This window comes from Oenanthe melanoleuca, chromosome 1A (assembly GCF_029582105.1).
Source record: "Oenanthe melanoleuca isolate GR-GAL-2019-014 chromosome 1A, OMel1.0, whole genome shotgun sequence".
NCBI classification, from domain to species: Eukaryota; Metazoa; Chordata; class Aves; order Passeriformes; family Muscicapidae; genus Oenanthe; species Oenanthe melanoleuca.
The window spans coordinates 50,929,858-50,945,230 of NC_079334.1; the positions used below are offsets into that span (position 1 = coordinate 50,929,858).

At 39.3% G+C, this 15,373-nt stretch overlaps 1 protein-coding gene across 1 annotated transcript in view; it reads left to right on the forward strand.

The window, feature by feature from the left end:
- Positions 1–15,373, forward strand: part of PLXNB2 (plexin B2) — a 245,525-nt gene that overhangs the window by 183,632 nt on the left and 46,520 nt on the right. Inside the window, 6 exon segments of the mRNA XM_056510938.1 lie at positions 304–406; positions 870–971; positions 6,495–6,587; positions 7,755–7,836; positions 12,479–12,651; positions 14,757–14,905. Of these exon segments, the coding sequence (XP_056366913.1) occupies positions 304–406; positions 870–971; positions 6,495–6,587; positions 7,755–7,836; positions 12,479–12,651; positions 14,757–14,905 (702 nt within the window).

The following is a 15,373-nucleotide window of genomic DNA, read 5'->3' on the forward strand; positions in this document are numbered from 1 at the left end:
CAGCCAGCCCAAAGCCTTTGTTCATCCTCATCTATGAAGGCTGAGCAAAATCACTTCCAGTTCTCTCAGGCTTGATCTCAAAGTTTTTGCAAATGCTATGGTTTTCTGATCCTTGATAAAATATTTATTTAAGAGATAAAATAGCTTTTTGGGGTTCTTGAACTGTTCTTGAGCTTAATATAGTAAGGATACTCTAACAGACTGATCTACCCACCATGAATAAATATGGAATTTTCTTTATTTTTCTTGTTAGTGGGGGAAAAAGCCTGACAATTTATCATGACTACCATGTTATATTTGTAGATGCTATTCCTGTGCAAGCAATAGATGGAATTGCCAGTGGGACTGGAAGAGACATATCTGTGAAGAGTCCTCTTCAGTACAAGATGTGATTAAACAAAATATGGTAATGTTTTAAAATAAGGTTTTCAGGTTTTTTATTAGAACACTTCAGTATTTGTTTGCCAGATCTCTCATATCAGTTGGTCTAATTAGAGATTTGAAAATGATTCTAAAGTTAACTCCAGGAGGTGGTTTTTTGTGACAGTGTGGGGGTGGGAATTTAAGGGTGTGATAGAGGCGGGGCAATGAGACTGAATAACTCCTGAAAGGATATTTCTGTGCCTTTTACTATTTTGCTTCAATGGGAGGAACGAGATTTCAAGGCAGGGAGAGATAATCACCCTCAGCTTTGACATACGCTGCAGTCATTTTTAGCATGTCTAATTTGAAAGGGTGTAATCAAATCTGTCACTGTATTTTAAGCATGAAGTTCTTCAGAACAATCATTCTATTGTCCAAAGGCCATTGGAGCTTGTTGTCATAAGACTTTTTATTTGTAATAACATATAAAATGTTTCTTTCCCCAGGAGGAAGAATGCCCACAGTTTCTAAACCCTGACCCTTCAATAATACCTATGGAGTACCAAACAACTGTGTATTTTGAGGGAAAACATCTAGATTATTATCAGGTAAGCAGATTAATTCAAAGCTAGCTGTCATTTGAATGTCTCTTAAACTTCATCCACACCTCTTAACTAAAGCATTAGTTCATGTGCCTTGGAAATCCTGCTTTTAATTTAAAGAAAGAAAAGCTGCACCTTCAAGTTTGCTATAAGAGTGGTTACTGTGGTAGAGTCGTCACCTAGAGAGAATCAGAGCTGGAGAAAATACTCTAACTACTAAAATGGAGGGGGCATTTTTAAAGAATGTAAGTTGGACCTGTTAAAACACTGAACAATTATTTTTCGTGTGATGAAATGAGAGGAGATGTAGGAATTGTGAATGTTTCACATCTTTTTTTAATTAAATACTTGGTGGGTTTTGTTGCTAATTGTTCTAGAATGACATCACTCTGTGTGCTTAATTCAGTTTTCACCTTTCAAACACAAAATGCACTCAGACATAAATGTTTCTTAGTTTGGATAAAATAATCTTTTGCTTTTGTGTGTGTGTGTGTGTGTGTGTGTGTGTGTGTGTGTGTGTGACCATCAAACCAGAAGATCAGGTATTTTCTCACCCATAGCAAAGGCTTCTCTTTCTTAGTACTTGCTTCCAGAAAATAAATTACAAAGCTTCTAAGTCAAATAGACTCCAGGGTTTTAATTGCTTTATAGTCTAGACAATGCATAAAATGTTATTGTTAGTTGGATAAAAATGAGGCTTAAAAACCATTTTTAGGTGATAGCTCAGGTATTGTTATCAGTTTCTATTCTTTGTTTCTATGTTGTCTTTGTGTAAATGTGAATTGATGATAGATGCACTGGGAGTGCATCGATTTCTTTAACTACTGGCCATCTATCAAGGGAAAGAGGCTCTTCTTTTTGAGTGGGTTGTTTCTTTCCCTTTTCAAATTGTAGTACTGTATAGCTTCTACATTCCTTCTATCACCTTTGCTACTCCTGCCAAGGGATGGAAAAGGGTCAACAGGCCTGAAGAGCAGCAATGTAAGAAGGTATTCAGGGAAGTGCAAAAAGCAACACATAAGCACTCTGTGAAGACAATGATGTGTGTCACTGCTGTAGACATATATGAAAACTGTGCTATAAAAACATATGTTTAAAAAGAAACATTTTTGTTTTAAGACCTTAAAATATATGCAGACACTAAAATGGTGAATTTGCTCTGTTCTCCAAGATGCCAGAACTGGTCCCTAGTAGGATGTTTGGCTGTCTGCAGCATGTGGCACACAACACCTTTCCTAAACCCACAGCTCTCCTTGATAAAAATTGAGAAGTATTCTAGAGATTATGCTCATATTTCTTTTGTTTAACATTGTGAAGAGCTGTTTTTCTGCCCAAAAGGAAGATTATTTCCTGCTCCCTTGATATAATTGGAAGAGCCCTTTCTCTCTCTAGAGAAATTCAGGGCAGATGCATAATCTAGATGTGCTGAATTTGACTTCTAGTGGGCCCTTGTCCTCCAAGGAGGAACAGCAGCAGGAATGCAAAAACTACTTCATCTAGTTTATTATTCTATGAATAAGCACTTGAATCTTTCTGAACTACTAGTAACTAAAAGGGAATGAGAAAAGGCGTGCTGGGGTTTTTTAATTCTGTGAGATAATAATTGCATTTAACAAATGCAAAGACACATCATGTGGATTGAATGCTTTGTCATGGGTAGCAATGTGTAACAGTTGGCCTACAGAATATATTTATTTCACTTGGGATGGCTTATGAGGAGTTCAAGTCTCTGTAAAAAGTCAAGGTGAATGCATAGTCCCAAAACTGGAATGATGCTGGAGACCAGTGAGTGTCAAATGATGTCAGAATAATTTTTCATGGGTGGGAGCAATGTGAAAATGTCGTCTCTGTCTTGGGATCAGCTCCATATATCCTGGTACAGAGGTGCATTTTTAAGTCAAAACTGAGAATGCCTTTAGTGACAGGACTTCAATGGACACACACAGTGACTACAGCTGTATGCACAGGCCTTTAATATATGTGATAACAGACCAATAAGGCATGAAATAGTGTAATCATACAGGCACTCATGGCTGTGGGGTCGTGCTATCTGAAGCAGTAACTTTGATGACTGAAAGTTCATTTGAATGAAGGGCATAATTTACACTCAGCCTTTGGTAAACATTTCATGGAAAACAGGGTGGCTCAGGAGAAGCCATGGATGGATATTTTGTAGGGGTTGGCCCACAGCCCAAATGCTAAATAGCATTTGGCTTCTCATGTGGAACAATTTTGCCACAGGATATGCTGGGCATTACAGCATCTTTGAAGCTAGCAGTCATGCAGCTATGAGCACATTTAAGGTCTTTATTGGTTCGGACATTGGTATATCCATTTTTCCTCCTATTTTCCTTGCCTAAATTCTTGCTTAGAAAAAGCAAAAAATTAATGTTGTGATGTCACTTTGAGCTACTGGCTCTATTATCTTGGTTTAATCTGTGCTTTCCTTAAAGGGGTGTTGCACACCCAGCCTTGCCATGGGTGACCAAGTGTGCTATCCAACATTGTGCATATAAGCATCTTCATCTCTAGGTGGAGATGAACATTGAAGGGCTTACTTAATGAGTAGGGGAGGCAAATGGCTTAGAAAACTGCTGTTGCAGAACTGTATCAATAATTATTTCTATACTGGAAGTATAGAAACTGTTACACTTCTGCTGAGGGTGGAAGTATAAGCTCACACATTTTAGTAATGCTTCTACTAACTTAGTAAATGCTTAAAGTACAAAGAATAAGTCTCCTCATGATAGCTTCTACTGGAGGGAAATAGCCTAAAAGAGGAGGAGCTGTTGACTGGTCTTCTGTTCCTCCTTCCTCTGAAAGAATTTCAGTCAGAAGTAGAGATAAATCCAAGCTGTTGTCATTCTTCTGGGAGTAGCCCCATCCAGGACAGGCAGAGGGAGGGAAGTTTGGTACTGATCAGCCATATTGCATGCAATTTCTGAGAGGCATTCTCCAGCTGAGTCCTTGAAAGATTGGCACAGTAGGAGAGACAGATGTACCAGCATCAAGATAACCTTATTAGCCCGCCAAAGATTTTCATTAAAAGTGATTTCCCATTTGGATTTGTCTTTCTCATGTGTGTCTGATGTGTAACCTGCTTTCCTAGTGTTTGCTACATATCTCTTGCACCAAAACTACTGACTGTGAGCTCTGTTGCCTTCTGCTCAGGAGCCTGGTATTGCAACCCCTGATTTCAATGCACTCCAGGTATCAGCTGTCAACACACCAAAGCTCTCCTGCTCTCCCAGAGCCTGCTGTTAAGCATGTGGGAAAGCCTTACACAGGAGCAGCAGATTCTGAGCACTTTTGAAAAACACGTGTTATATTAAAATATGTGGGGCAAGGAAAACAAGGCAGCATTCTTATTTAAAAAAAAAAAACTGTAAGGAGATGTTTAAAACTTGGGACTATATAGGTGTTTTCTGTAAGCAGAATGAGCTGTAAATTTTCAGACAAGGCTTTTCAGAGCTCTGTCAGTAGCTTATTTTCTATAAGTAGCTTCCTAGAAGGAGGAAATAAAAGGCTTGTTTTCTTCTATAAAATAACCACCCAGAGCCGGGAGTCAGGTTCTTTATCTGGTTAAAACACTGTTGTCCTCCTCAGTCCCAAACCTTGGTGGGCTCATCTCCACTGCCCAACCTGCCACAGTGAAGGTGCAATAGGAAAGCTTTCTTCTGCATTAATTAAATGAACCTAGTGGCCCAGGAGTTACCTGTGATTCCAGCATTGAAGAAGTAGCTACAAATAAAAGGGTTAAGATGCTCATACACAAGACTTAGATGATAGCAGGAAACAATGTAACCTTTGGAGCAGAAAAGAGGAATTGAGTAACTATTATTTTTTTTGCTGTGTGCACTCCAAGACTCAGATGGATCTGATCAAAACAAGGGACTAGTTCTTTACATCCTCAGTGAAGTTCTCAAGAAGTTCAGCAAGGAAACTGAGAAGGTCCTGCACCTGGGTCAATGCAGAGTGGGGGTTGAATGGATTGAGAGTAGCCCTGTGGAGAAGGACTTGAGAATGAAACATTAGATATGAGCTGGCACTGTGCACTTGCAGCCCGAAAAAGAGCAGTATTCTGGGCTGCTTCAAAAGAAATGTGGCCAGCAGGTCACAGGAGGTGATCTATCTCCTCCAGTTCACTCTCCTGAAACTTCAGCTGGAGTACAGCATCCAGCTCTGGGTTCCCATTACAAGAAAGATGGGGACCTGTTGGAATGGGTCCAGAAAAGAGGCAGAAATTGTCAGAAAGAGGGTGAGAGATGGAGTTCTATGAAGAAAAAGTGACAGAGTTGAGGTGGTTCAGCCTGGAGAAGGCTCCTGAGAGACATTTTTGTGGACTTTCAATATGTAAAGGAGCCTTATAAGAAAGAAGGAGAGAGACATTTTACCAGAACCCATAGGGTCAGAAAAATGGGCAACATTTTTTTAAGTGAAAGAGGGAAGTTTTAGGGAGATAAGGAAGAAATCTTTTGCAATGAGGATGGTGAGAGACTGGAACAGGTTGCCCAAGAAACTTGTGTGTCCCCATCCCTAGAAATGTTCAAGTCCAGGTATTGTATGGGGCTTTGAACAACCTGGTCTAGGGAAAGATGTCCCTGCCTAAGAAGGATTGCTAGATTAGATGGTCTTTGAATGTCCCTTTCAACCCAAATCATTTTGTGATTCTGTAAAGGTGAATGTTGTCTTGTCCTGAAGTGAGTTGTGATTTTGTAAGTCTTTTCCAACATTACTATCTGCAAATATCCTTGCTACTCACTTCTTTGTAATATTCTTCTGGAAAAGCTGTTTTCATGTCTGTCCTATGGGCAGGAGAATGACCCAGCACGAAAACAATGTCATGGGATGAGATTTTTAGCCAGCCAAGTTCTTTGCTTAATCACAGAACAGCCAAGCTGAGATTTTTGTCAGTGCACTGAAGGTCAGTATGTGCTATGGAGTTAAGACAGGAATCAATAGATTTAGGATCTAGGGAGAAGACAGGGGAAGAAGATATCTAGGAGGTAGGACACCCTTAAGGCAGTGCTGCCATCGAAGACTGTCCTAGAAAATACAGCTGGAGTCATGGTAAGGCAGAAGAAAGGCAGCAAGAGCTGAGAAATGTTCATTCCAGTTTCCCATGCCACTCTTGCAGTGATGCTCTGCCCAGAATCCCTTCAGAGAAAACCTTTTAGGACAGAACCCACACAGCTCTGTTGATAACACATCTGATGTGTGAAGCCATCCAGTATTCACATCTCTTGGCTTTTTCTTGTTGCTCCCTAAAACAGAGTGCTATATGTGATCTTGCTTTTCTTGAACTTCTTGGTGTGCCTACCATGAATGAATGTTGGAGGAGTGCAGCAAAGTCACAGATTGCTCTGGCTCAGCTTCTCACTAGCATTTCTTTAGAAGATGACTGCAACCAGTTAGCCTTCTCCATTTGGATTTGATTGCATCCAGTGCTGAACAGGATATTGCCTGGTGATATTTTACTATGCTTGGTGATGCTACACAAATTCTAAACTGAAATTTTCTTATCCTTAGGGTAAAAAATTTATGGTTGGAAACAGCCAATTTGAATTTGAAGCTTCTGTTGATGAGTCAGAGGAAGGAAAATTTTCATTCATCAGTAAAGAGGTAAATGTGAAAATATGATTCACCTACCAAATATACTCAGTTCTTCTTCTAAACTATTCCAGTAGCCATACATGTCCAGAATTATACAGGTAATATGTGTTTCCCTCAGAAAAGAAAGTCACCCCTGATGGAGATTCTCCTTTGGCAGTAGTGGTCAAAGGCTACAGTTTTGGCTCAGAGCTCCTGATCTCCTTGATTTCTCTACCTGTGTAACCCATGGAATTATTGAACTGTCTCTGGAGCAATTTGAGACCACTACTGTTTTATTCTTCACTTTTTACGCAATCTAGTGAAATCATTGAGGATAAAATGCAAGTATTTCAGTGCTCTCCCTCTCCACATTTCAATTCATTATCTTTCCCATTTTGTATGTGTAAAAATGGGAATGGTAAGAATGGTAACAATATGCTGCTGCTTGGCTACCTAGTAGTTATGCATCTTTCACTCTTGCTTGTTTTACTGAGAAAGAAAATAATATTTTAAAAATAGTCTCTTCTCTAAGCTCAAAGTTTGACTCACAAATGTTATGCTGACTTTATGTCTTACAAGCTCACTAACTAGTTTTGAGAATTAATGAGCATTTATGCATCATCTGTGCCTAGCACAAAGCATTTGCTTTACCAAGTGTCTGTATTTTTATTTGTTCTTCTTGTTTCCCAACAATTGTCATTGCTGCTCTTTCAGCATGAGCAGAAGCTCATGTCTTGGAGCATGTGAACCTTGTGATTTGGCTGCAAAATGAGGAGGTTGCACTGTAAAAGATGCAAGAGATTTCCCCTCCATGTGGTGCGAGTCTGCTGTGCCCACAGAAGTAATGGGGCCAGATGGTGTGGGAAGGGAGAACTCAGCAGGGTCAGCAGCTACACTTACTGCCTCTGAACAGCACTTTTGCTGCTTTGATACTTATAACCAAATGTAAATTAAATTAATGGAAAGCGAGTATTCAGATATTGCTGTCCCTTGGTACTTGAAAATTCTGATTGTGAAGGATTAGGTTCATTAAAACATTTTTCTATAAATGTATCTGCCCAAGGTGAAAAAAGGCCATAAGGCTTGGGAGAGTTTCTAAAGCCTTCACAGGTCTGATTATTGAGAATCATAGAAAATGTATGAAATTAATCTTGCCAAATGAAGGTATAAATATCTCTATTATGTCATCTTTTTTAGTTCTCCTATAGTGCAAATGAGACCCTACAACTTAACTTATCCATGAAGACTGATAAGGTCAAGATTGACAGCAAACTGATGGGTAAGTATGAAATATGGGATTAAAGGGAGATTAATTACAGTAAGCAGAAATCTATTCCTTCATAATTTGGAGTCTTGTTAATAAGAAGTGTTTGTATGTTTTACTGGTTTGGGTGAAACAAATCTGACAGATCAAGTTATTAATATTAAACTAATGCATTAAACATCTGTGTTGTCAGCAAGTTTGCCAGTGACACGAGGCTGTGTGGTACAGCTGATACTGGAGAGGAGGGATGGCATCCAGAGGGACTCTGATGGGCAGGAGAGGTGCAAACCTCATGAGGATCAACAAGGCCAGGTGCAGGGTCCTTTTTTACAGAGAGGCTGGTGAAACACTGGCACAGGTTGCTATGCTCATTTCACCTGGGGTAGAGGTAATTTTCTTCACAGTGGCTTGTTTAAAAAGGGCTGTGTTGTTGTGGTTACCAGAGAAATGGTAGATGTCCCATACCTGGAAACATTGATGGGCCTCTGTATAGAATCACAGAATATCCTGAGCTGGAAGGGACCCAGAAGAATCAAGTCCAGCTTCTGGCTGTACACAGGACAATCTCAAAAATCACTTGGTCTAGTTGAAGATATCCCTGCTCATTGCAGAGATTTGGACTAGATGACCTTTAAAGGTCTCTTCCAACCCAAAGTATTCTGATTATATGATTCTATAATTTTCAAGACTGCTTTTGCTCTGAAGTGCAATCTTAATAGCAAAGCTTCCCAGTCCATACTTAAGTATAAAAATTAAATACTTAAGAATTTTGATCTTTTTCTTTCAATGATATTTTTCTTTCCTCATTGAACTTTCCCCATCAAACAGCAGAAAGAGCACCCTTGTCACAGCCACTGTTATGGACTTCACCTAAAATCTCATGTCTTAGCTGTGTCTCAGTTCAGAGGTTCTGCAGTCCCTATGTCAGCTGGCAATCAAGAAAACACAGAAACATTCAGTGTGTTTCCAGCTCATTATTCTATTCATTTATTTCTATTAAAAATAAATTAAAAATTATAGCACAAAGACTTGATCTCTGATAAAAATCTCTTTATGAATATAATTTCATTTATTTTCAACATACAATAATGAAGCAATTATGTCTGTAAGCTAAGTCTTGAGCTGAGGTAAGAAAGCTCCTTTAAAATCAATGGAGCAGTATCTAGGAGCTGGGACCTACCTTACACATCTTTGAACTGACATTTAAGGCAAAATATTGCAAAAACTGAGGCAGCCCTCTTGTCACTTGCTTGATGGGTCAACATCAGGAAAATGCTAGTACCCCAAGTAATTTCCTCTGCAGAATAAATCTTCAGACCATATTTTTCCAACTGTACAATATTTAAATTTATTCCCTTTCATATTGGCAGTCCGTGTGAACTATGTTTTTAGAAGATTTTCCTTATGGTTCTGTGTGCAGTGTTAAAAGACTTAAAAGAGGACCTGGAATGAATGTTACAGGGAGGTCATATTACAATCTCACATTTTCTTAATTTCCATTCCAGAGGCTGTCATGTTTAAAACTGCAGAACCAAATATTCCCAAGATCTTTTTTCCAAGTCAGGGAAAAACATTAAAACCAAACCAAAACAAAAAAGTAGCTAAATTATTAAAGAAATGTTATCATTCAAATTGAAATAGAGAACACTTCCAAGAGGAGAATTGAAAAATTATCAACATATATCTCTTTTTAGTATAAAAGGGATTTTTAAAAACCCAAATTCTTTCTGACTTTCAGACTCCCTTGCCATATGAAATCCAGAGCATAATGTGTTTTTATGCATCTTGAAAAGAATTGGCTTTGAGTATATGGCTGCTGCTGAGAAGCACCTTTGAACCTGCCAGTGAAAGAACCCTTTCTTTGTATGACACTTAGTGAATACTAAGTTATGATAGCATTTTTACATCTCGAGCCATCAGGGGTTCTGAACAGTGTGAAATCCAATATATTCCCTTTTATCCTTTGTCCTTTTTATCGATGATATCACAGCTGGTATCTCAAGGTGGTGGATAAGAGTCTGAATCTAATGAGTAGCTTGCTGCTGGTACATATAATGAGCTGATCAGTGAACAAGGGGAGTGGTTAATGCTTTAAGGCCATGGCTTTCTTAATTGCATTTATGCAACTGGATGTGAGGGACATCAAGACACTGCAGTGCTGACATTGTTTACTGAGGGCTGGAATAAGAAGCCCTGTCCAGCCAATGAAGAACAATAAAGTAATTCAGTAAACACATTCCTGGTCATCTGGGTGGGAAATGTAAGGTTTAGGAAGCCAATGGGAAGATTTTTTTAAACAATATTTGCTGTTTGTCTGTGCAGTAGCAATCTTTCAGGGTGCTGGAATAAGAAAGCAAACTGGTTCCTATAACAGTGATTGGCAGTGAGGAAACTTCTCCTTGCCCCTGTCCACAAAGCAAACAGCTGCATATATGGGCTGCCAGTCTGGTGCTTTTAAAACCCCAGCACTATGCCTACATCCAACACACAGAGTGGATAACTGACACACAAACTGCAGGAAATATTACTTGGTTTGTGTTTGTTGCTCAGTGCCTTACATATTAATGTGCTCAGTTTATGAAGCAAATGATGCTACTCCTGCTTTGTGCTCATCAATTCCTTGGAAGTTTGAGATTGAATCAAAAGGATGCTCTTTCTCATTGATTCATTTTTACAAATGCCAAAGTCCCTCGGTTTTGCATGCACCTCTAATGATACTTCAGCTGATATTGTGCTTGTAAAAGCTAATTGAAATCAAGTGAATATGCTAACTAGAGGTAAGAAAGGGTTAAAATCAGGCTTCATCATTGCATTAACTCTTCATTGTAAGAGAAAGAAAAAAACCTGTTATTATCTTAAAGCTGTGAAAATGAATTAGCTGTGAAACTGAATGCTGAGGGTTTTAAACATACAGCATTTAGAGAAAAACTGCCTGTATGGGATTATATGTTCTCCTATGAGTGGCAGAGGCTAGACAAGATTTGGACATTTGCAATATTGTTCATGCTTATCAGGGGAATAAGGCCACTGAAAAAAAAAAAAAATTTAAAAAAAAAATTGAAAACTAGCATTCTCATTTTACTTTTTCATTACACTAGAAATCTGACATGGTAGTCTCTTGGAACTAGATTTCAAAAGCTACTGCTGCTGTTATCTAGGAAGATACTAAATGTATTGAAATATTACTGACTGGAGGGTGGTTTTGCCAGTGTCCTTTGTAGAGTCTTGCTCCTCTGAGAGTAAAAGCTTGTTTTAAAGAGACTTTTTAATGGCCTTTACCATATGCATCTCAAAAGGATTTACTTTTGTCCACACCTGTTTACTTTCCTTTATTTCCTGTATCTTTAAGTACAAACATCCAAAAAATCCACTGTTACTAAAGCTACATTTCTTGAGATTTAATGAAGGGGGAGATGTTGAGTCTCTGTCTTGTATACCCCATTCCCATCTGTAAACACATTTAACTCTTGAAAGAGCACAGGAGGAAACCTAAAAAGCTTTCTGCTGTTCTAGTAAGTTTAAGTTTATTTACAAGGAAAAGTGCCAGAGCCTCAGTGGCAGAGGGTGAGAGGCTGTGTGGCCAGAAATACAGAGCAGCAAGTAGTAGGGAGAAGCAGGGAAAAGAAAGAGCAGAAAAGCAGGCAGCAAGATGTTTTCCTCTTTACAACAATCATCTTACCTGTCCAGGGAGGCACAGCACTCACAGGCTGGGTAATCTGGGCAACTTCCACATTTTCCCTAGAGAAACGTGTGGCATCTTTTCAGTGTGTTTTCTTCTGGGCTTGTTCTCAAGTGCATCTCCATATTTTTTTTTTGCAAGCCAAGGCTCTCCTTATGGTGTTGAACCACCAAGATATGTCTCAAGGTTTTGCATCTATTTGGGAAAATTAGTTTTATTCAGTGACTGTGCATCATGCTAGAGATTGATGGGGGCTAAAACAAGGTTAGTGTCTGAGGCAGCTGGTCTCTGCTTCATCAGTAAGAGAGTATGACTATCAGACTTGATTTCTTGGCTCAGAAAAGCTGTACATCAGGATGACAGTTCAAGACAAAAAGGAAAACAAAAGTAAGGAAACTGAGAAGAATGAAGAAACACAGAGGAATTAACTTGAGCAAAGGGTAACATTTTATTAAGTGTTAACTTGCTATTTGGTTCAGGAGTGAGTGATGATTATGGAAAGTCCCAAATGTCCTGGAAACAGCCTACAAAGGCAGCTGTCTTCCTTTAATTTTGCAACTGGCAGAGGTCGCATGCCAGCTGATGCCCACCCCTACTGACACCCATGCAGAGTCTATACCTTCCATCTCTGACTTGGAATGCTCCAGGAGGACCTGATTTTTGATTTAATCTTTAAACAGTTGTATGTTTTATTGAAGTTAGTCAAAAGACTTTGTACTTGAATGTTTTGACAGTGCCTGAGTGACAAAAATATATTTGCAGAGTAGTCATACTCTGCACATGGATAAATGTCAGGTTTTTCCATAGAGGAAAAATAAAATTTTCTCTCAGCGTCATTCAGGGGTTAAGTACAGACTGTACATATTACTCACACAACTCCACTGAACTTTATACAGAGGGTTAGTTTTCCTTCCTAAGGACATGGATATCCTTGAAACAGAGAAGAATGTCTAAATATGTTTGCTGTTCCTCTTTCAGTGACTCTGTACAACTGCTCCTATGGACGAAGTGACTGCAGCTTGTGCCTTGCTGCCCGGCCTGAGTATAAGTGTGTGTGGTGTGAAGAAGATGGCAAGCCCAGCAAGTGTGTGTATGAGAAACTCTGTCACACTCCCCCCACCAACACGTGTCCTCCTCCAGAAATCACTCGTGTAAGATTGCTTCTTTCCTCTCCCTACCACTGTAATAGTTTTCAGGAGAAAGCAGCCAAGCAAGCTCATACTGAAAGGCAGGGGTTTTTTTTCCTGGGGTGTTAAGTATGCTTCTGAAATAGCTGAAAGGAAATAATGTCAGTAGTGATGTGTGTGAAAGATTTGTAAAGACTCAAAATAAGAGACTGAATGGAGTCTTTGAGCCTCCTTGTTTTTCAAGCCTTGTTTTGCTGTATCAGAAGCCAGGGTAGCAGTGCACCCTCAAAACATGGCATTTGATTGCACTGATGCATTCCTAGCATGAATTTTTTCTCTCATGAAGTCTTTTCTACCTGAAATGAGTCTGTAAGATAGGTTCACTGTTCCTGGAATGACAAGTACATAACAGGTTCATTGACAGGCATCAAGCTAGACTTTTAAATAGTATTTAATAAGGCACCAGATTGTTTCTGCATCACAAAATGTTTTCCAGGTGTCAGTGATATTTTTCAGTCCACACCAGCATCAAACCCAAGGCTGTAGGAACTCAATGTAAGAAGTCAGAGAGAGCAAATCTGCACCTGACTTACTCTGCAGTTGGAGCATTCACTCAGGGAAGATTGTTGTCCACTTTGGGGGATCAGCAGTCCTTCTCAGAAACAAGCCAAGTGCTGCTTTTATGGGCATCATTTTTGAGAAAAGAGTGCTACTGGGCAAATCTACATTGCTGCAGCAGTGAAACTCAGAGACACTGTTTGATGATAACACGTCCCAAGCCACCACAAAATGTGGTAACTGCATGACAGAGGTTGAGAGTTGTAAGAGGATGTTTCACTCAGTAGGAGCTGTGTCTGAAACCTGTGGCTCAAACTGGTAGAGACATGCATCCCTGGAGACTGAGCACTTAGAGGAGCAGTGTGCCTACTGGCAGACCTGCAGGACACTGGGGAAGGTTGGCCATGAGGGTAAATCTCAAAAGAAATGGCTGCTAAACAGTTAACGTCTGCCAAGGAAGGTAAATACCCTAGAAGCTCGACAGAATGTGTGGAGAAGAATACTTGTGTAATACCTGTGCCCAGGTAAACATGATTTGAGAAAAAAGGAAAAGGAAAATTAAGAAAAAATATGTTTTCACCTGGGATACTGTTTCTACATTATTGTGGATTAGAAAAAAAAAAGATGCTAAAATATATTAGGTCTTCAGACCTTAAATTAGCCTTAGATATAAACATAACATTTGGAAACAGCTAGACAAACAGCTGAGTAATTTTTCAGCTAGTTTGTTTATGGGTTGAGTGCAAATGGACAGGCAGTGGCTGGGCAGCAGCAGAGGCAGCCACATGGCTGGGCTCGGACTTGCTTAGACCTGAGAGACTGATTATGGTGAGCAGGCATTGAAGTGCAACCTCACTCTTCTTGATGGCAAACTGCAGCCCTCCAAAGCTGAAGACCTGAAAAAGTCTTGCTGGAGGAGCTCCAAGCATTATGTAGGAAAGCAGGTTAGCCTCCCAACAAATATTCTGAATTGAGGTGCCTGTTAGAGCCACATTTCAGTCTGAGCAGTCCACTGCAACTGTACAATCTTCTCTGTCCTCATTTTATTTGCAAATTACTCAATTAGCATCAGCACATGCTGCAACACCCTACCATGATGAGATGCAGTAAGGAAAATCAAGGGACTGGAGGAACTTTTGAAGACACTATGTGGGACAACACTGTGTGTTAGGAGGGTGCATTGCTCTGCTGTGAACCTAAAGGGATAAAATCACAACAAAATGCTGGAAAGGCTCAGTGGAAGGATTGTGAGAAGAGTGCAATCCATTTGCTTTTCAAAATCACAATACTTCTGTGGAGGAAGCAAACTTAAGCAAATAAATAGTTTTGTACATAGCATTCTGCCAGAGGAGACATGAAATCTTCAGCTGTTGAATACTAGTTCTGAGCTAACAGATGATTAATTAACATTAAAAAGTTACATAGCACGTTTTTTTGTTTGTCCTGCAAGAAACATCTGCATTTCAAATGTTGGTAAGTCAAAGTAGCTTTAAATAATGTAGAAGAGCAACATAGTCACTGCAGTATTTAATTTTGGTTTTTTTTTTCTCCTGTCCCTTATGCAAACACAGATTGAGCCAAAAACTGGACCACTAAGTGGTGGAATTCTTTTGACCATAATGGGATCTAATTTGGGAATAAAGGCAGAAGATGTAAAAAGTATAACAGTGGCAGACAAGGAATGTCTTTTTAAAGAGGAGTTCTACTCTGTTTCCACAAGGTAATTGATGGATGCTTTTCACAAGACTTTAGAAGAAAAAAGGAATCTGTGCATTTTCAAGAAAATACGATCTTCTTGTGGTTACAAAAGGTTACCATTTGAAGAACTATTGCTGTGATATATCTGCAATATTTCATAGTAACATGTCTGACTTTTTATTTGGAATTGCTATATATTGTAATACAGCAACAAATTTACAGTGGTGTACTACCATCCTGCTTGTGACTGAAGTTTTTTCCTTACTTGATTGAAAAGCTTTCATAAACTATTGCTGCACATATATCAAGACTATTTATTTTTAAATTTCAGGCATTCTTTATGTGCATCTAGTCATTAAAACTGCTAAATCTGAACCACAATGAAGCCAAGCATACAAGATTTATGAGAAAGTAGGCAAAACAAGAGGAAGTTAAATCTGTTTAGTCCAGCCAGTTTCTTGCCTGGGGACAGGGAGGGAGCCCAGAGCTT